Genomic DNA, 22631 nt, shown 5'->3' with positions numbered 1-22631 from the left:
GGGGTTGAAATCAATATTTTAAGCACATTTTCTTTTTCAAAGTATGGTGAAATTATTTTATTTTTAAATAAAATAAGCCTATTCAGTATAATTCATAGATTATTTACGGAAAATTCAAGCAAAAATATTGAAAAATAAGGCAACAGTGGTAAATTTTTAAAGACTCACAAAAAAACAATGAATTTTGCAGTGGACATCAGAACTCATCATTGGATCATGGCAAACAAAAAATTCAAAAAGATTTTATTAGCTTATGAGTTTCTCAACGTAACGATGTCAAGATTTTTAGTTTTATCGACTTTTGACTTTTTGATATCACTCGGAAATCAAAACAACGATTTTTTTGCAAAAAGGGTGAAAATCAACATATTTATTATTGTTAAACAAAAAATAAACATAAAACAAAAAATATCGCGACAGAGTTACCTCAGGTACTGTCTGAAGAAAATATATAAAAAATTCCAGTTGTTACGGTCAAGTACTTTTTGAGTTGCAATGTCTACAGCCTCTGAAAAAAGCAGTTTTGAGGAAAACGCGTTTAAAGTATTGTCAACTTTTATTTTCAATCTCTTTTTTGTCTGTCAAATCGTAAAGTGTTGCACACCGGAATATGTTTTTGAATCCCGGAGTAATTTACAAAAGAGAATGAGAACAGCCGTTGACCGTTGTTCACTACGTTCAAGCGCGCTGGCGCGAACTTGTTGCAAGTGCAAAGCGAGTCGAAAGTAGGGATATTCAACACTATCTCCCTACCTACCTACCTTCGACTCGTTTTGCAGCAAGTTTGCGCCAGCGCGATTGAACGTAGTGAACAACGGTCAATATGTTATCATTCTCTTTTGTAAATTACTCTGCGATTCAAACACATATTCCGGTGTGCAACATTTTACGATTTGACAGACACAAAAGTAATTGAAAATAAAATTTGACAATGCTTTACACGCGTTTTCCTCAAAACTGCTTTTTTCAAAGGCTGTAGATATTGTAACTCAAAACTACTTGGCCGACCGACCTGGAATTTTGTATATATTTTGTTTAGACATTCCTTGAGGTAACGCTGTCGAGATATTTTTTGTTCTATGCTTATTTTTTATTTAACAATAATAAATATCTTGATTTTCACTATTTTTTGCAATAAAAAATTTGTTGTTTTGACTTCTGAGTGATGTCAAAAAGTCAAAAGTCGATAAAGTTAAAAAACTTGACAGCTTTACCTTGAAAATTTCATAAGCTAATAAAATCTTTTTGAATTTTTTCTTTACCATGATCCAATGATCCCATTGTGATGTCCACCGCAAAATTCATTGTTTTTTGAGGAGTCTTTAAAAAATTGCCACCGTTGGTTTATTTCAACATTTGTCCTTGAATTTTTTCTTGAATAATCTATGAATTGTAGTGAATATGCTTATTTAATTTAAAAATAAAACAATTCTACCATACTTTAAAAAAAAGTGCTTGAAATATTGATTTCAAATCCTAAGGCCACCTGGCCCCACCTTAAGGATAGCTATGGCACGATTTTGAAAGGCAACCCAAGCAAGTCGTATTAGTCTATTCTATATATGAAACTTAACAAAAAAAATATTTCATCCGAAAAGCAAATGGGTGCAGGTCGACCTATGTTGGGATCCCTACTATAAAATGAATATATTGAAATGTTTAATATTATGTATTTACATATTTAGTATAAATGATATATAGTCTTATTATATTATATCAACACATTATTTACGATGACTTTTCCAATAAAACACATGTTCAAGCAAGATGTCCCCCGTTCAATTTCAAGCATTTTTCGTAGCTCTTACAAAGGTTCTCAATCATGTTTGTGAACGAAGGCTGTTGAATGACAGTAAAAAAAATTGAATTTTAGTCCGCAATTCCGGAATGTCGGACGGTGGATCGAGACGAAAAGCAGCCTCCTTCAGCATTCCCCACATGTACTCATCAGATGGCGTTAGGTCTGATGAGTGCGATGGGTATGGAAAATCACTGTCACGCGAAATAAGGCGATTCCAAAAATGATTGCGCAGCATTCGAAGAGACTTCCTGCCGTGTTAACAGGTTGTCCCATCCTGCTGAAACCATTGTTGATTAAGTGGTAGGTTTCTGGTACGACAAAAATTCCTGAAGATTATGTTAAACTGTTGTGATAAACTGTTCTGTGTAGCACTCCTGATTAACAGTAAACGGCGTTCCATCATTTGCCCAATGAAGCACGGGCCCTATATGGTACAAGGTTATACCCTACAGTACACCAAATGGTAACACGGTTATTGTGAAGGGGGTGCCCGATGATTATGTCAGGGCGTTCGTATCCAAGAAACTGTGTTGTCTGCTTGTTAATGGATGCATATGGCTTTCATAGGAATACCAAATATTCGATAAGAAGAACGTGTCCTCATAATCCATAGCCAACATTTCCCCTCATAATCCATAGCCAACATTTCCAAACAATCCATATTTTTCTCTTTACATTTATCACTATGTGCGACTGACTTCTCTAATTTGACACCATAAGTTCCCAATGTGATATATACTATGGTCGTTGCATATATGTCCTTAAAAATCCAATAGGTGACGCTCGTAGTACAGAGGTTTATTACCTTTCTAACCGTTATTCTTTATCTTTTAAGCACTACTAATTTTCTGCCTCATTCCCCATTGAATTACCTGTTGACTTTATTATACTCCTTTGTGACATCCTTTTTGTGCTCCATTTCCACTTTTGTATAAGTCCATTTCTTATGTCTCAAAATATGCAATTATATATTACGTTATTCAATAAAGATATAAAATAGTTTACCTAAAACGTTGCCCATAAGAGCACTTACAAATTTTCCTTTTTCTTGAGGAGGAGCCCAAAAAGCTATTAAGATTTGGAGCGATGGATAAACCAGTGCCTGAAAATAAATGTAGGTAGTATAAATCAAACAAAAAACTATATAACTTGTCATTTTATGTAAATAGGAAAACTTCGTACAGGATTTAGTTGATATAGTCGATTCGCTAATCTGAGACACAACTGTCTACACTACAATCACAATAAAAATGCACTATATAGAAATAAACAATTCGAGACACGTTGAATGTTCGAGGAGCACTCCCACATCATGATTTGGGAGTGCTACTCGTAATTTTTTATTTCTAGTGCATCTTTATTGTGATTGTAGTGTAGACAATTGTGTCTCAGATTAGCGAATCGACTATATTTACACTAGATTAGTAAAGTTTGGCAACTTTAAAATTAATAGTTAAATGTACATAATATATAAAATACACACACCCAAACTTATATGGAATCACCATGTATTTCAAAGTAATATTTATTTAAATGTAGTAATGAAACACAGACTTACTCACAATCATTTAATTATACTTTGACGACCGGTTTCGATCTCTACATTATACAGATCATCTTCAGGTCGGCATTACAAGTAGTTAAATGCTACAATAAAGAAAACCAGAGTTAGAACATTATCTGGTTGCACAAGTGTTAACAGAAAGCCAAATTCGAAAAAAATTTTTTTGCAATAAAGGTTTTCAACTGTTGACATTTCAGAATATTGATACCTCCAAATGCACACCTATGAGTTAAAATGCTCATAAGCATATATGAGCAAATGGGTGCATGTAGTTTGTGAGTTTGTGTTGAAATTTAAATTATTAACAATTAAAACAAATTAAACCATTAAGCAACTTAAATATGCATCCAAACTCAAAATAGCAATAACAAATAGATAGTAATATTGTTCAAACTAGTAATATTGTACTATCTAATTGTTATTGCTATTTTGAGTTTGGATGCATATTTAAGTTTGCTTAATGGTTTAATTTGTTTTAATTGTTAATAATTTAAATTTCAACACAAACTCACAAACTACATGCACCCATTTGCTCATATATGCTTATGAGCATTTTAACTCATAGGTGTGCATTTGGAGGTATCAATATTCTGAAATGTCAACAGTTGAAAACCTTTATTGCAAAAAAAATTTTTTCGAATTTGGCTTTCTGTTAACACTTGTGCAACCAGATAATGTTCTAACTCTGGTTTTCTTTATTGTAGCATTTAACTACTTGTAATGCCGACCTGAAGATGATCTGTATTATGTAGAGATCGAAACCGGTCGTCAAAATATAATTAAATGATTGTGAGTAAGTCTGTGTTTCATTACTACATTTAATATGGACTCACATATGCAACCCATTCAATATTTTAATATTTATTTATTTTGAAAAAACTTCTAATTGTTGCGAACATTAAAGGTTTTTATTGAAAATAAACAAATATACAAGACAATCGGATAGTACAGCCCGGTACGGTATAGACTATTTGCTTGAGTTGCAAGTTGAACGAAAATAAATAAACTAACTTTTGCGTCCAAAAACGAAAATATGCCTCGTGTGGGATTATAGAACTTACAACTAGGAAAGATTAATGGTCTTGTGGAGAAAGTAATGTTTTCAGATGGACATAGCTGCAGAAATAGGCGTAATACAGGGCGTTCTGTCAAAAACATATGCTAGATAACAGGAACTAGGAAAGCTCAAAAATAAAGCCAGGGAAAGTCACCAAAAGTAATAACGGCTCTCCACGGTCGTTTAATTGTCCAATCAGCTGGAAGACACCCAACCATTTCTCACCTGCAGCTCCAAAGGCAGCTTTTGGAAGCTAAATGTGTAACTGTTTCAGTTGAAAAGATAAGAAGAAGAGTTCGTATTAAGAAGTATACAGCAGTTGACAGTTATGGGTTCCCGAGTTATCGAGGCAGTACAAGATTGATCGCCTAAATTGGTGTCTTCACCACCAAAACTGGAACATTGGGAATTGACAAAATGTGCTATTTTCAAAAACAGTCAGAATTTAATGTAATCAAATGGAAAATCAGATGACTCACGAAATCGTGTACTTAGAGGTCGAGGAAGACAAGCAAGAACGAAAACTGTCAGATCTGTTCACAAATATACAAGGGGAAGTGTATTGTTCTGGAGAGGAATTGTGATTCGTAAAAAAACTCCTTTAATTTTCATCCAATCAACTTTAACTGCTCACAGGCATGTTGATAACCTGTAGTCAGGCTCTGGAGAGGCGCAACAGGAGAAAATTTAATTTTATTGCATGGTAATGGACCTCTACATACCATTAGAGTGACTACAGGCATCATTGAAGCAGAAGGTATCCCTTGTTTGGAGTTGCCTGCTTGCTCACCCGAGCTTAATCCTATAGAGTGTTTGTGGGATATGCTTAAAAGAAAAATTAGAGCTCGCCGGGATAATCCACAAAACACCGCACGGCTAGTACAAGCTGCTTTTAAAGGATGGAGCAACCTACCACAACAAAATGTTGATAATTTTATTAGGAGCGTGCCCACGAAATCTGAAGCTTGCATAAGGACTAGAGGTGATAACAGTGACCATTACAAAATACAAAAAAAAAATAAATAAAAACAAGTTAAACATTATTCGTTTTACATTGAAATTTTGTATGCTATTGACTTTAAAACAACTACTTTCAATTTGTTTGTTAAATAAGTCATTGTTTTATTTAATTGTTATGTATTTGTTATTAAATTGCTTTAAAATAAATATTGTTTGACTTCGTGTGTTCGTTTTTTTAAATTCGCCCGAAATAATAAGAAATATCAGGTGATTCCATATAAGTTTGGGTGTGTGTATATTAGTCCTGGACCGCGCATACCAAAAATGGTTTATTAATAGCAAGCTGAAAATGTTTTCATACCTTAACGGTGTCGAGGCTGGAAAACTTTGATGTATGGAAACACTGCAACAGGGGAAGCTTTAATTGTGGAACGTGATATATGTGTCATACTGACAAGTTTATGATTGTGAAAACTAGCAGGTTGTTGATTGTTGTGAAAAAGTTTATTCAATAGTCAACGTTATATAAGATATGAAAAAATGTTTGTGTAACAAAAATTTTGGGCATTTTATCAAGTCCAACACGTAGAACATGTCAAATGACAGGAATTATGTTGCTGATAACTAGCAGTCTGATTTTTGCATAAGAGTTTAATGAAAGGATAAAAACTTAATTGAAAGTTCTGTCCTACAGGATTTATGGGAAGTTAATAAGAAATAGAAATAATTCATTTTCTTTGTTGAGATCAGACGACAGTATTAACTTCATGACAAAAGACAATAAAACTTAGTTTATAACTTACCCCGCCCATTCCTAGTACTAATCGACAAAAGAAGAGGACGCCCCAATGCCATCCAGCTGCAAATACGCTAACGGTATTCATTACTGCAGCTACTGCATGGACTAACAAAATTACTTTTAAAGGGCCAAAATATTCAGCTGTCAATCCGGCAAGCAGGTTGGTGAGGATGTAGCCGTAGAAATAAGCTCCCAGAAGTGATCCCTGAATTCTTTCATTCCAGTCGTATCTAGTTCCATACTAAAAATAAGCATATTAATAACACTGAAATTTTTTTTATGAAATTCATAACAAATAAAAGAAATTAAGAAGGTGTAACCTTTCAACAATCTAGTATATGATTTTAATTTTTGTTAAAATTTTCTCAGGAAATCAATTTGTTCACCGTCTATTTAGAAACTCCACGGACCTATTTTCACTAATGTTCCGTAAGGTTAATCCCTACTTACTGTAATGGTATACACTATTACTATTTGTTTAAATAACTATACCGTATACCCTTTATAACCCCTTGAAAGTTGTACTGATTTGACGCTATATCTACCTATTGAGTCTCATCACGTTTTGTTTGCAAATATAGAAACTAATCCCTTAAAGAAGTTACCGAAAAATGTACCGTTAGGTAAAGTAAAGTTCCATCTAGTTTAACCACTCACAAGACGCTAAGTAACTAAGATTTAAACTATACAAATATTTTTCTATAAAAGTGTCAACCCTCTCTATTTTATTCACTTTCCCGTTTAAAATAAAAAAAAATTGCTACCATATCTGTTAGTTAAATTACCCAATCTTAATTTGGTAAGTGAAATGCATTTATTTTTTAAGAGCGTAAGCGCAAAATTTCGGGCCAATCCTTTTAAATGCATTCATTTTATTTTTCGACTCTTGAAAAAACTTATAAATATTTTTAAAAAAATATAAACGCAAAATCAAATAATACATTATTGCCGAGGGCAGAAAGTTCCTTAAAATAAACAAAAAGTTGCTTTTGAATGAGATATTTTAAATTAAAAATCACACTTTGTTTAACTTTTTTCACCCCTGTAACTTATTAAAATAAATATTATAGAAGTTTTCAGGGACTTTCGTCTATCGGTTATAATGTAGTCTTTCATTCTTACTCTGGGGTTATTAGCAAAATACAAGGAAACGTTATTTACCAGCAATTTTATAGCAGGAATCGAATCTTATGATGGTATATATTAATAATATAGGTATGCAAAGTCCGTAAATAGTGTGCTACTTTTTTTATAAACAAAATGGCGCCCGAAAATCGTGTTTTTTTCAATTTTTGCTCTATAACTCCAAAGATTTTAACTTTACACCAAAAACACCCAAATAATAATTCACTGCAATTAATTTCTGCATAGAAACGTGTTTTTCCCGATTAACTTCAACGAAAATTTTCCCCGGAAAATACGGGTTTTTCCAACAAAATCTTTAATTTTCAACTAAAATTTTAGATAAGTAATTGTTTATCAATAATTAAATAACTTGGTAATATAAAAGCTCTTTTAGTATGCATTACAATTCCAGAAGCCGATGGAAATTAAATGAACAGTTTAGCAACAATTGAATTGTCAATTAAACATTTACGGTCGCTATAATAACGAAAATAATTAAGATACATAAGAATAACTATGATTTTGTATAAAAAACTTTGTACCTATCTAATGTACTTTACAGAATTGAAATCGGAATATTTAAGCGGCCTCAGGAATATTTTAAAATTATAAACAATTTTTTGGCTTATAAACAAATAGAATATCTCAGGAAATATTAAATTAAATGAAATCGTGAAAACGTTATTAAAAAAAAAGCGCCATGACGCCGCTTCTAAAATAAAAAATGTTTAATTGAGACTAGTGGTTCCTGAGATACAAGCAGTCAAAGTTGACAGGCATTTACGGCAAAGATATAAACAACAGGATCATAATCTTTGAACTATCACCTTCTATTTAGATCCTTTTTCTTCACACCAATTTTCATATCTCTAAAATACTCATAACATATTTTATTATAATAAAAACTATCGATATTACGAGTGAAAACTGCCAAAGATAGCAAAATTCCAGTCAAAAATTAGGTTGGAGAAAATGTAATCTCAAAGTTCAAAACCGGTATACGTTAAAAAAATGCATTTTCTCGGCTTTCCATGGGGCAATTTTCTTCATTATGTTTTTGTTCCCAAGTAACTCGAGCAGAGCCATCTAACTAAGGCATTATTAAATGTCAAACTTGCTTGTGTTTTGTTATAATAAATTAATTTATTTATTATAACAAAAATTTTTAATTTGTTTAAATAAAGATAGTTTAAATAATTGTACAGCTTTCAAATGAGAATATTTGTGTTTTTAACGTTAAAAGGTGCACTTGTAGGAAGTTTATCTTAAAAAAGTCTACAACTGGAAAAATATGTAGTTTTCTTTTCTTATAAATATATTAATCGATTATAACAAAACCAAAGCAAGTTTGACATTTAATAATATGTTAGTTAGTCGAGTTACTTGGGAATAAAAAAGAATGAAGAAAATTGCTCTATGGTAAGCCGAGAAAATGCATTTTTTTAACGAATATCGATTTTGAACAGTGAGATTACATTTTCTCCAACCTAATTTTTGATTGGAATTTTGCTATTTTTGGCAATTTTCACTCGTAATATCGATAGTTTTTATTATGATAAAATATTTATGAATATTTTAAAGATACGAAAATTGGTGTGGAGGAAAAGGATCAAAATAAAAAGGTGACGGTTCAAAAATTATGGTCCTGTTGTTTATATCTTTGCCGTAAATGCCGGTCAACTTTGATCGCTTGTATCTCAGGAACCACTCATCTCAATTAAATATTTTTTATTTTTAAAGAAGCCTCATGCCGCTTTTTTCAATACCGTTTTCTCGATTTCATTTAATTAAATATTTCCCGAGATATTCTATTTGATTATAAGCCAAAAAATTTTTTATAATTTTAAAATATTCCTGAGGCCGCTTAAATAGTCCGATTTCAATTCTGTAAAGTACATTAGATGGGTACAGTGTTTTTTTATACAAAATCATAGTTATTCTTATGTATCTTAATTATTGTGGTTATTATAGCGACCGTAAATTTTTAATTAACAATTCAATTGTTGCTAAACTGTTCATTCAATTTCCATCGGCTTCTGGAATTATAATGTAAAAGAGCTTTTATATCACCAAGTTATTTATTTATTGATTAAATTGAAACAATTACTAAATTGATTGAAACAATTACTTATCTAAAATTTTAGTTCAAAATTAAAGATTTTGTTGGAAAATTTTCGTCGAAATAAATCGGGAAAAACACGTCTCTATGCAGAAATTAATTTCTGTGAATTTTTATTTGAGTGTTTTTGGTGTAAAGTTAAAATCTTTGGAGTTATAGAGCAAAAATTGAAAAAAATTCGATTTTCGGGCGCCTTTTTGTTTATAAAAAAAGTAGTACACTATCTGCGGACTTTGCACACCTATATTATTAATATATACAATCATAAGACTCGATTCCAGCAATAAAATTGCTGGTAAATAACTTTTCCCAAAAACGGCCTATTCTCCGATAATCTGCCCAGAATATGTGTATTTAAATTTTTCAAAAATACTAATTAGTTTTCTCAAGATTCGGAAAAAATGAATGCATTTAAAAGGCGTTGCTCCGAATTTTGCACCTACGCTATTATATTCAATTTTAACACTTTATTTTATTCAATAGTTCAACAGGGGTGTCCTTTCTGTTAAGTGTTGATCTATTTGATAAATACATCACTTTTGGTGCAATGGACCTGTTTGAGATAAAAAAAAGTACTTCTGTTATACCATACATTATGCAGGGGTGGCCAAGCTCCTTGATAGCCAGAGCCACTTTTCACAAGTTAAAATTTTTCGCGAGCCGCAATTAAAAACGTATTCAAAAAGTATGTAAAGAAGGTATGTACAATGTTTTTTAACAGAACTTTTATTTATTGAAAACAGAAATAAAATTACGAAATATTCAAACTTAATTACATTTATTTTCCTTATTGTTCTTCTCGTTGTCCTTATGCCCAATAAGAGAGTCGAACTTTGCTATCACCTATCCATCTTTGACCCACTTCTTCCACGCCTTCCGGTCTTCTTCCCATTTCCTTCACCTGTTGCGCTGTTTTCCGTTTCTGGGTTTCGATTTCCTGGATTTGTTCCATCCACTCTTTTCTAGGTCTGCTCCTTCTTCTTTTTCCCTGTCTCTTGTCATCTGCCACCTTCTTTACTAGTCTGTTCTCGTTCATTCTAGTTATATGTCCAAACCAATTCAAGTTTCTTTCTTCAATTTTTTTCTCTATTGGTCCCTGTCTTAACATGTTTCTAATGTTTTCGTTCCTTTCCCTGTCCAACATTTGTTTTCCTTCTTTTGGTAATTCTTTAAAATTTGGTAAATAAATAATTTTTGTGGTAGCACTTCTCAGTAATTCTTTCAGATGCTAGTAGGTTAATACTGATATGTGTTAGGATTTCACGAATTTTAAAATGGAACTAAATGTTCCATACAAGTACGTTGTTTCTAATATGGAAATAATCCGACAAGCATTCTATTTTAATTTAGAGTATGTACTTCGATTTTGGTACAAATTTCCAAAATTCGGTAATCGGCGTCGACTTATAGTTTTATTTTCGAGCTTGATCTTCTTGCGTCTCTATTAATTTCAATTCTCTAGATGTTGTTTGGGTCATATATTGGTATTAAAAAATTCACCTTATGGGCTATGTTTGTTTCAAATGAATTCAGAAAAAAATGAAGAGACGAATTAAATTATTTTATGTCTTGAAATAAATTTTGGACTTCGGTCAATATTCCTTCTGGTTTTTTTATTTACTCATTACGTTTTTCTAGTTTAATATTGTAACAAATTTTTTTTAGTCGAGTAAAATGACTAAATTAATATACAAATCGGTCTAGAGTGGATTGATTACTGATTTTTTTGTCGCGCCACTCTTAACATGCTTTCGCGCAGTTTTCGATTTGTCATATCACTCTTAGCTTGGATGGAAATGGAATTTGTTACAAAGTTGCATTTGGTCTTTCATATTTGTTGTCAGTAATTTAAAAGACATTCTGAAACACATATGGAACGATAATAATTTTTTTAAATAATAACACAAAATTGGAAAGGATCTCTGGTACATTTATCGAGAGCCACAAGTAATTCTTCAAAGAGCCGCATGTGGCTCGCAAAACACAGTTTGGCCACCCCTGCATTATAGTATAGTACCATACTTAATAGTTATTTATGTATCAAGTCAGTAAAGTGACTCTTTATCGAACGAGTCTGATATTACGACGAGTAACAGACGAGTTCGATAAGGAGTCTTTACTGACGTTGTGCATACAAAATTTTATCGGCAACATATTTTTTTTAATTTAATGGCGTCCGAACCACTCGGGTTATAAACGATAACAATGGAAAATACATATTAAAAATAAAAAGAGATTGTAATATTAAGTAAATACATATATACTAAAAAAAGTATACCTGAAAAATTTGTGACACAATTAAATGCCTTTTGTTCCTATTTCCGTTAAAAACTGTATGATATTTGTATTGTCTCTAAGAAGCTCAGATACGTCCCTGGGAAGGTTGAGTTTACTTCTCGTTTGCTGGTATATTTGACATTCGGTTAAGATATGTTATATTGATATAAAATAATATTTGCCAACATAATTTGATATTGGTTTTAACACTAACTTACAATTTACAATTTAAGAACTTTTATATTTTAGACATCATAATAATTTCATGGTAGTGATGACAGATAACTTGCAAGATGGCCGCTTTCTATTTTTAATCGATAGTTTTCAATATTCCATAATTACTAAATCGGTAAAATTTTAGTTTATTTTATATGAATATAATTACAAAATACTACAGAATTTCACTTTTTGGCATACATTTAATTGAGAATATCGCAAATTGTGTACAATATTTTTAGTAATTAAAGTAAATGAATTTTAAGTCCACTCAAATACTCGCCACTCGATTACTGGCATTAGAGTTGCACAAACTTGGCTTGAATGTTTGAAGTTGACTTGAGTTTGACTTAATTTCAAGTTAAACTCAAGTCAATCCTTCTGATAAATAATTCAAGTCAAGTCAAACTGGTCAATCGTAAAGGTTTGAAAACTCAAACTGTTTGTCAAACTAGTTTGAAAGAGTTTGAAAAATAATTTATTTAGTAGATATACTTTTTTGTGGAGATTGACATGTTAGTTGCCAACTTTTTTTTTTTTTTTTTTCGTCTTTAAAGAGGGGGGTCTGGAATCTTCAAAAGACACCTCAGTCCAGAACGCCGCCTGACTGACCTTAGTGCAGGATTCATTCTTCGTAGTACCAGCGATAGTTCCCGAGGTGCTTTAAAACGCTCTCTCGTCGCCGAGGCTACGCCGAATGCCTACCTGCTAAACCAGACCCTCCTCTGTCATCCAGCGCTCCGAAAACGGAATGGCCGCTGCAAGGTCGACATCGCTTCCGAAGCACTTTACCTTCATTTATCCACAGACTGTAAGCAAGGAGGCCCTTCATTTTCCCCGTTCCCCCTTTTTTTGGTCCCAAGATTAGGTTTTTTTTTTTTTTTTTGAGCTTCTTTCCCACAGTCTGTCTCATACAATATATCTCACTTATTCGCCTCTCGTCAACTGCCAACTATGTTAGTTGCCAACTAAGATAAGAAAATTAATAATACAATGAGTGCCACCTACAAGTATCTTGATACAGGAAGCGATTATAATCAAAATAGGGTAAATTTTTTAAAAATGATTCCTGTATGCTTAGAATTGCTTGCTGGAAGTTTCGTTTTATCGATATAACTTTGGCAGATGCATTTATTGATACAAACTTATTTCAAAATGATATTGTTAAACTTAATAAAATACCATTGTATGCACACAGTTTCGATTCTATAATTGACAAACCTATCACCATATTCCCTCGGTATTCAGATTGTAATATCTTAAACCAAGCCATGATAAAATCCATTGTGAATGGTCTCGGGTCGAACTTAACTAAAATATATACAGATGGATCAAAAACGGAGCTAAACACAGGTTCGGCATTTTTTGTTTCAAACATAAATCATATTGAAAAGTACAGAATCTCAAATTATTGTTCCATTTTTACCGCCGAGTCCTTTGCTATTGAAAAGGCACTAAAATGGTGTGCAACTCAAACATGCACGAATGTGGCAATAATTTCAGACTCAAAATCAGCATTACAAGCTATTAGCGGTCACCCAATAAACCAATTCCGAAATGCCTTAATTTTGAACATTAAAAAATTAATTATGGATCTTAAACAAAATAATGTAACTGTTTCGTTTATTTGGACGAAAGGACATTGCGGAGTCGAAGGTAATGAAATTGCGGATATAGCCGCAAAAAGTAGTCACAGTTGCCACCATATGGACAAAGTATTTAATTTAAAAGATTTGAATAATGCTCTCCAACCTAATATCAGAAGGAAATGGGAAACTGATTACAAAAGAATTGCAAATAGATCTACAAACCCTTATTTCAGAATTCACCCTACACTTCCAAAAGACATTCCTCATTTCACCTTTAATTATAATAGAGCACAAATGTCAGTATTGACTCGTTTAAAATTGAATCATGCTCGCTTTCCATCTCACTTATATAAAATTGGAATACTTAACTCTCCTGTCTGTAGTTGTGACAATGTATCCATTGGTGATCTAAATCATATATTTCTAGAATGTTCTCTGAACTCTCAATCTTCTTCAATTCTGTATCAAGAACTAATTCATCACGAGTGTCCATTGCCACTAAATATTACAGCTCTCCTTTCTTCCCCAGATAAAGCGGTACTAGATTCCATCATTAATTTTATCAGAAATTCAAAAATAGCGGTATAGTTTAGAAATAGACAATAATATGAAATCATTTAATGTAATTAAGAATTTACATGTTTTGTGGCAAATAGATTTTGTCTGATGCCAGGATCTCTCTCACACACACACACAACTTTTTTATATTAGAGTGTCACTAGATTAAAACAAAGAATTCGTTGGATAGTTTTTTTATCATACCAAGTGTAATTTAATCTACTTTGGAAGCTTTAAACTATTACGTAACGCAAGTTGGGAGAGGGTAACGCAATTTAGTAAATGGACTAATTACCCAACAAACATATAATAGCTGGTCAAGCTAAATACTGAGTACTGCAGCTGATTAGTAGTCGCATAAAAGTGACAAAGGCTGTTTAAGCTATTTTGCTGTTTAATATGTCGAACAAACACTGCTTCAGATTATTTGTAAGCCCTTTTGCAGCCAATTGACTTAAGCTGAATATTAGACTGGAGAAGCGCTATTTAAGGCACTTTGTATTATAGTATTCAGCATATCTTATTCAGCTGAATGCTAAGCTGAACTAGCGCTGCTGCAGAATTTTTGTCTACTTTTGATCAACAATGTAAAAAAAAACTGAACAAGAGGCTGGGGAAGCGCTATTTAAGTCAGTTCATAATACATTATTCAACCTTCTCTATTCAGTTATATTCTGGGCTGAAATAGTGCTTGTCCAGAACTTTTGTAAGTACTTTTAATCAGCAACTTTATAAAAGCTGATATAAAGCTGAAAAGGAGCTTTAATTTAATTAAATCGTTCATATTCGTTGCAAAAGGTGTATACTTAAGTTCGATGAAAAATGGCTTCTGCAGCTGATGATTATTAAGTATTATACAATTGCTTATATTTGCTATATAATTTTAATTATTTAGATAAAAGATATACACTGTGCTTTACTTAATATTTAAAAAATATGGATAAAAAATCAATTCAAAATTTAAAAAAAATAAAAAAATCTGGCCATTATTACCGAAAATTAAAGGTAAACCGTTCAAATTATGAAGAGTTTTTAAAAAATCTATATGCACCAAGTAGTGTTTCTTCTCATTCAAAAGCTAACGACACAGCATCAGGATCAGGTAATTTTGTTTTAATTTTGTGAGTATATTTTAAATAAAAAATAATTTGTTACATAGGTTCTAAAGAACAGGAGTGTATTTCTAGCACATCAAGTGATCTTGACGATAATCTAATGGAAACCAGTGAAACATCAGATGATGGTGACCAGTTTATTGATGAAGACATTTTTAAAACAGAAGATACTGAAACGCAATTATTGCCTTGTTCAAGTACCGAATTAGGAAATTGGGCAATCCGACATAATATTACACATGCAGCTCTAAAAGATCTCCTACAAATAATCAAGAGACAGTATGATTCTAGTTTATTTATCGATGCTAGAACATTATTAAAAACGCCAAAAAATACGAAAAAAAGTTGTAAAGTTATACAGGGTGGAGAATATTGGCATCAAGGTCTTGACGTTTGTCTAACGAACACTTTTAAAAACTTGTCAAAAGACATGTTAATACAGCTCAATGTAAATATAGATGGGTTGCCAATATATAAAAGTTCCAAACGTCAGTTTTGGCCAATTTTATGTAGCATATATGAAATGCCTGATATACAACCTATGATTGTTGGCATTTTCCATGGAAATAACAAGCCTCTAGATATAAATGAATTTTTGGAGCCTTTTGTTGAGGATGTTAAGCGGCTGCAATCAAATGGACTCTGTGTTAATGGGCATATGATTCACATAAAAATTAGATGCTTTATCTGCGATTCACCTGCACGGGCATTTATTAAAGGTATCTGTTTTTTTTAATTATTGCTTAAATTGACTAGTTTATTTTACAGGTGTAGTCAATTTCAATGGGATTAATGGATGCCTTAAATGCACTACTGAAGGCGAATATTCTTATCTTTCTCGAACTGTTGTATTTCCTGATATAAAATGTCCTCTTAGAACTGATGCAAAATTCAGAAGTAAACATTATGGTAAGCACCATAAAGGGCAAGAGTCACCAATTTTGAAAATTTCCGAAGTTGACATGGTGCAGGATTTTATAGTAGCAGATGAACTACATCTTTTAGAGCTAGGTGTGATGAAGCGTTGTCTAACAGGATGGAAAGATGGTTCTATGGGTTTCTCAAGTAAGCTATGTGCTCGTGATATTGAGAGGATCTCCAAACATTTAATATCTGTGAAACTTCCATCTGAAATTCATCGTTCCACAAGAGGATTAGATTGCCTGGCATACTGGAAAGGAGTAGAATGGCGCAATTTTCTTAATTATATTGGAATTGTTATTTTAAAAGATGTGTTGAACACTGACGTTTATAAACATTTTTTACTTCTTTTTGTTGCTGTTAGAATATGTTCTTCTGACATGTATGCTGAAAATCGTTCGGTTGCCCAATTAATGTTTGAAAAATATATAGATGATTTTAAGATTATTTATGGCGTACAATTTATTACAAGCAACATTCATAACTTAGAACATGTGGTTGATGATGTTAATAGATTTGGACAACTTTTTACAATATCTACGTACCCATTTGAGAATACATTATTTCAACTAAAAAAATTATTGCGCCAAGGAAATAACAGTTTGCAGCAAATTGTTAATAGAATTGGCGAAAGAAATTTAATATTGAGCAATGATACAAAAAAGACAAGTTTACAGCCAGAAATTAAGAAAAGGGGGAATGTTATCAAGTGCTACATTTATTCTCATAATTTTTGTTTAAGTAATGTTTTCAAAAATTCATGGTTTTTAACAAATGACAATGACATTGTTCAAATGAATTCTGCATCAGAAAAAGGTGGTAAAATATTCATACATGGAAAATCTGTTAAGAAAAAAGAAGATTTCTTTAGTTATCCCATTCGATCATCAAATTTACACATATATATTTGCAACATTACAAATTTAAATAATATGAAACTTTATTTGCTAGAGAATGTTGTTTGTAAAATGGTTGTTATAAAATACAATGAAAGTAAAATTGTTTTTATTCCTCTTCTACACACTATTAAAAATAAACAAAACTTGAATGTAAATTAAAAAGTTTTTTTAATAAAAATGTTCTTTTAGTCCGTGTCTGTATCATTATTATCTTCCTCTTCAACCTCGTCATGTTCTATTATAGCATCTTCACCGTCAGCTTCATATTTTTCCATACCATATTCATCGTTATCTTCATCATATTCTTTTTCTTCATTAAATGATTGCTCATTTTCATAAAAAATTTCATTTTCGCCTGAAATAATAATTTTTATGTTATACATTTTTTTAATATAGGTACCTTTACCTTGTCTTTGAGCAACACCTTTTCTGTTTCCACTTAAACGTTGTTTTTTAACCATTGATTTTTTTCTTCTATGTATTGAAGATTGGCGGATGCCTCCAGTTAAACTACGCTTCTTTGCATTTCTTGTAATTCCAATTATAAATTTTTTCAACAAAGCCTTCGAAAAATCTTTATTGGAACTTTGGACTATTGTAAAAAACACTTCTAAAATATTTTTGCAATTTTTAATACAACATTTTTCAGTGTTGCTTCTACTTCCTCCCGTCCACGAACACTGCACCATAAATTTTTTCTCAAAAAAATAATCTACAATACTATAGCAGGTATCCAAACCATTACTAGTATCAGGAATATTACCAATAATTTTTTTAAAATAATTTCTCTAGAAAACAGTATCAACATTAAATTTAAAAGATTAAATGAAAACTGAAATAATATAACTTACTACTTTCTTTTCATAATTTGGATCTTTGAGATTTTCCTCTAATTGACTTAACTCCTGTGAGGTTGAAACGGCATGAAATTCAAATTGAATATTGTCATCATCCTGATGATTGTTTTTAAAATTCTGCATTGCTGACAATAATTTGGCATCAAAATCTGATTTAATTGCCGCAACTGCCTTCACCAACATATCTTTTACGCTCTCTGTTATATCATTTTTAAACTGATTAAATTTTTGCTCAATGTCATTCAACTTGTTAATAATGTCGTTTTTACTTTCTTCTCCAATCAAAGGCTTATAATTAAGGGTGCAAAAAAAAAGTAATTAAAGTAATAATTTTAAATGTTTCCAATAAAAACTTACCTGTTCGATGACATTTAAAAACTGCGCATTTGCAATTGCTTCAGGAGAAATAATTGCCTCATCCGAAAAATTGGTTTCCAAAATTATATTTTCGCTTTCAACAACAGGCTCAGGAGTTTCTTCCGGTATGATTGGTTGAAACGAACAAAATTTTGACGATGATGATGCAAACAGAGTTTCAAAATTTTGTTGACTAGTGACCTTTTTTGTGTTTCTTACTTTATTTTTTTCTTTCATTTCTCCTAAAACCTCGGAATCAGTTGAAGACGTTGCCGAACCTCCCGACATTTCTAAAAGTTCAGTTTCAGCTGCAATGCGATTTTTATAATAATTTCTTTTGATGCGACATATTATTTTATTCCACGTAATGTCTGGAGTAGAATTGACATCCTTTATCAGATTTTTCACGTTTTTTGGTGGCCAAAATAAAATTTTGTTTTTTATCCACTTGTGTGGAACAACAGTTAAGACCGACCTTCCAGCTTCTATCGTCTCAACGATTTTAAAATGGGGTTCTGTAATAAATTAAACTAATTAAAATTTCAAATATTAACTACAATATTACATAGGTACATAAGTAGAAAAAAAGAAGTTTTAAATTTCATCCAATGCATAGGCAACTCATATTACGTTCTTATAATAATAAAAGTATACTTTTTATTTACCCATTATTTTAATTAGAAGATTTGTAACTTATTAGTAGTTTGTTAATATCAGTCTCCTTATATAAATAAATATATCCCAGGTTTATTCTAATTATTTAAGACCAAAATATTTCATAATTTAATAAGTTTAATACTAAATGTAAAAAAATAATTAACCTAACTTTTTTTAAATGTATAATATTGATAATTATTAATATCCATTTTTACAAACACTTTGTATACTTAAAGAATAAATAATAAACAACGTACTTACCTGGATTACACCTATTCATTTTGACTTAAAACTTACGCAAAAATCACTATAAAAATAGGAAAAACAAATAAATTTTGATCTCCGTTTACAGACAAGACAGTATTTTCGCGGTAAATCCCAGGAGTGTTTTGTTCTGCTAATAATCAATCTCAATTCAGCTAAAATTTAGTGAATGTGGCGTTGTTTACTTTTGCAGAAAGTATTCAGAAGTTATTCAACTAAAATTCCGATAATTATTTTCAGCTTTTGTTCGACAAATAAACAGCGCTTCTTCAAATTTATTTCAGCTGTTGTTCAGCTTCCAAAGCATTTCATTTATACAATAAAATACACATTTTTGGTAAGTGCCAGATTAGCTCAGTGGGATAGGCAGTGATATATGGATCGAGAGGTAGCAGGTTCAAATCGCACAGAAGACACTATAAAATAAAAAAAGTAAGTATTACGATTTTAAATAAAATAATAAAATAAGTGTGAAATTGAAGTTAAAAGAAAGCTAATGTCGATAATAAATCGTAATAAATATATAAAAAAAAAACATTTTTGTTTTATTTATAAAAAGCTGAAGAAGAGTTGAAAAATAGACTGTATAATATCTGCAAAAGCTACTTTTCAGCAAGGAAACAAATTATATAACACGTGAAAATTGGTCAAAAGCAGCTGAACAAAGGCTGAAAGTAAAGCTGTTTAGAAACTGAATAAGTATTTCTTCATTTTGCAGAAGTGGTACAGTAGCAATATGAATAGCCATATAAAAGTTGAAGAAGCGCTAATAAATGCTACTTTATTCAGCTTTAAGCTGATTATCTTCTCCTTTTTCGCCTGTTTAGAATCTGAACAGATGCATAAACAAACTAATCGACTACCTTTGTTCAACATGCAAGCTTCTAAAATTAGCTGATGAAACGTTAAATCAACTTAAAATGTTTGTTGGGTAAACATGTAAGATCTTACAACATTACGAGAAAAATCAAATGCAAAATATACAAAACCCTGATAAAACCGGTCCTTATATATGGATCAGAGACATGGAACTGTCAAAAAGCGATTATAAGGGGGTGAAAGAAAATGACGTATGGCGCAGAAGATATAATTTTGAACTATACGCAACATACAACGAACCCGACGTCATAACATCCTTAAAGATCGGACGTCTGCGCTGGATGGGCCATGTTAAACGGATTTTTGAGACCGAAATACCAAAACATATAATGAGGGAAACACCAGTAGGGAGAAAGTCAAAGGGAAGACCCAAATACCCAAACTTAGATACATGGAACAAGTGGAACAATACCTGAAACACTTGAATTTACCAATTGGAAGAACAAAGCAAGGAACAAAACAGAATGGCGAAAAATCCTAGAACAAGCCAGGATCCAAAAAGGGTTGTCGAGCTACTGATGATGATGAAGTTGGGGGAGGGGGTCATGTAAAACGTTACGGCGCGTCATACGGAGGGGGGGGTTCGAACAGCGCGTTATGTAACATTGTTTTTTAACCTAAATAAAAAACTACAGAATCACAATCTCCTAACTTTTCAAATTTCGTTTATATTTTACATAGAACCCCTGGATTGTATTATATTGCCCCCTCACGCTTCGCTCATGTTACAAGAGGACAATAGTATTCAAGTGAAAAAATTTTAAAAAATAAAATTGGTCTTAAGATCAAGCACAGTAACACATGTTGGCAATAAATAGCTGGACCTTTCTTCACAACAAAAGATGAAAAAGTACAGATGGGTTAAAGAGGTTGTAAAATTGTGTTACGATACTTGAACGGCCCCTTTAACAAAAATTTATGAAGGAACAACAAAATATTATATTTTTGGTAGACTAGGTTTAATGATTTTTTGCGACTTTGCAATGTCATCTTAAAGAATTAGTTTACTAATTGTCATTTTATAACACTGTTCTTTATTTTTACATTATACAGGTATGTAGTTTTAAATTTTCATTGTTTTTTAATCACTTGCCGCAATATCAAATAAATCAGTATATTTATTTTTCTTAATTAATTCTACTTCAACTACAGATTTTTTTCTCTTAATTTTTGCAGTGGAAGAAAAGAGATACCTGCAAAATCAGACTCAATTTGATCTGGTACTTGTTCTGAGCCGAAAAATATTCAGATTTAGATATTACTTCACAAAGCACATACTTCAAAATGAACGTAATAAACAAGCCAAGCACATACTTCTTAATATTAACTACAAACTAATTTGCGGAGTAGCAGAGTACAGATTCAGACCTATCCAAATAAGTCAAAACAAAAGTCAGTAGGTACGCCCTCAATTAGAATTGGAAAGAAACACGTTGCGCAATACGATATTCAAACTTCAAACTGTTTGAAGAAGTTTGATTTCAAGTCAAACCTAAAGATATCGAAATCAAGTCAAGTCAAACTTTTTTACAAAAAAAGTTTGGTTTTCAAGTCAAGTCAAGTTTGTTGAATAAAATCAAACTAGTTTGACTTGATACATCTCTAACTGGCATCGACCACTTACATTAAATTTCGGTTAATTTGCTTAATCGCGGCAGGTAAAGTAAAATTCTTCTTTCAGTACAATAAAATGTTACTTTACTGCCGCAAATGAGGGCAAATGAGTACAATAATGAATGACTTTAGTGACGGTTGGCGATAAAAACTAATACACTATACTCGAAGGCACTGTTGCTCAGTCCTGGTAGATCATGGGTGGGGTCGTTAATCGAGGTGAGAAACACAAGGAAGAATGCATACAAAACAACCAAAAAGGAAATAGGAAAGAGAACCCTTCAAAAAGAAAGGGCTAAAAAGAGGATTTGACTAAAAAGCAGAATGGGGATATTCATGAAACAAAGAGAAAAAAATTAAATATTATTAAAATAAAAGGTGGCAAAATTCCCTATATCAAACTACACTTACCGGCATAAAATTCCGCCACCAAAAATTTTTGATTAGGTTTGACAATTTATAACTTTATTATTTGTACTCCGATTTTCAAGACTGTTGCATCAGTTTGTAGGTACATATTTTCATGTCATTTGTTAATATTCAGGTAATAAAATTTTATCACTTAGATGGTATTATACGGAGGTGAATAGAAGCGTTGTATTTTCTCCTAACTTTAAAAAATTCTGTGAAAAATACATACTCCTTTTGTATTATCCTGAAGGTATACCTAAAATTTTGTTTTTTGAATTATCCGAATATCTCTATTCTTTTAAAAGCTGTAAATAAAAACTTTGCTTTGAAAATATCAAACGCACTAAAATTAACAAAACAAAACAAATTTAACAACAAAACAAAACAAATCAATAGCGGGTATGTCCACCTTTCGCAGCAACGATTGCTCTCAATCTGTTTGGCATCGAATAAAGATGTGTTTTCCTTGCCTGTGGAATAGCCCGTTATTCCTTCACCAGGGCCATAAATGTACCAAATTTTCTAGATGCCTAGGAGACGGCGAATAGCTATTTTTAATTCATATCATGAAAGCTCAATTGGATTGAGATCT

General features: G+C 31.7%; 3 protein-coding genes across 7 annotated transcripts in view; 1 reads left to right on the top strand and 2 right to left on the bottom strand.

Moving 5' to 3' along the window:
- LOC114347815 (sialin-like) overlaps positions 1-22631 on the bottom strand; it is a 104419-nt gene that overhangs the window by 54172 nt on the left and 27616 nt on the right. For all 4 annotated transcript variants that reach the window (XM_028298563.2, XM_028298627.2, XM_028298511.2 and 1 more), the window contains exons 3-4: positions 6186-6422; positions 2807-2903 (exon numbers count right to left, since the gene is read on the bottom strand). In XM_028298563.2, coding sequence (XP_028154364.2) covers positions 2807-2903; positions 6186-6422 — 334 coding nt within the window. The remainder of the gene's footprint in view (positions 1-2806; positions 2904-6185; positions 6423-22631) is intronic.
- Positions 14389-17159, top strand: LOC126879066 (uncharacterized). Its single transcript, XM_050641967.1, has 2 exons — positions 14389-15899; positions 15949-17159. Exons 1-2 carry the CDS (start codon positions 15281-15283, stop codon positions 17157-17159), a joined length of 1830 nt encoding a protein of 609 aa, XP_050497924.1. The 5' UTR covers positions 14389-15280.
- Positions 17090-19548, bottom strand: LOC126879067 (uncharacterized). 2 transcript variants are annotated; one of them, XM_050641969.1, is made up of 5 exons: positions 19133-19548; positions 18215-18729; positions 17852-18145; positions 17407-17788; positions 17090-17355 (listed from the first exon to the last, which is right to left on the bottom strand). In XM_050641969.1, exons 1-5 carry the CDS (start codon positions 19149-19151, stop codon positions 17186-17188), a joined length of 1380 nt encoding a protein of 459 aa, XP_050497926.1. In that variant the 5' UTR covers positions 19152-19548; the 3' UTR covers positions 17090-17185. The 2 variants fall into 2 exon arrangements, with proteins under 2 accessions (XP_050497926.1, XP_050497925.1); XM_050641968.1 differs by having other exon boundaries at positions 17090-17788.

Source organism: Diabrotica virgifera, chromosome 1, assembly GCF_917563875.1.
Source record: "Diabrotica virgifera virgifera chromosome 1, PGI_DIABVI_V3a".
Classification (NCBI taxonomy): Eukaryota; Metazoa; Arthropoda; class Insecta; order Coleoptera; family Chrysomelidae; genus Diabrotica; species Diabrotica virgifera.
This window is presented reverse-complemented; position numbering and strand designations above follow the sequence as displayed.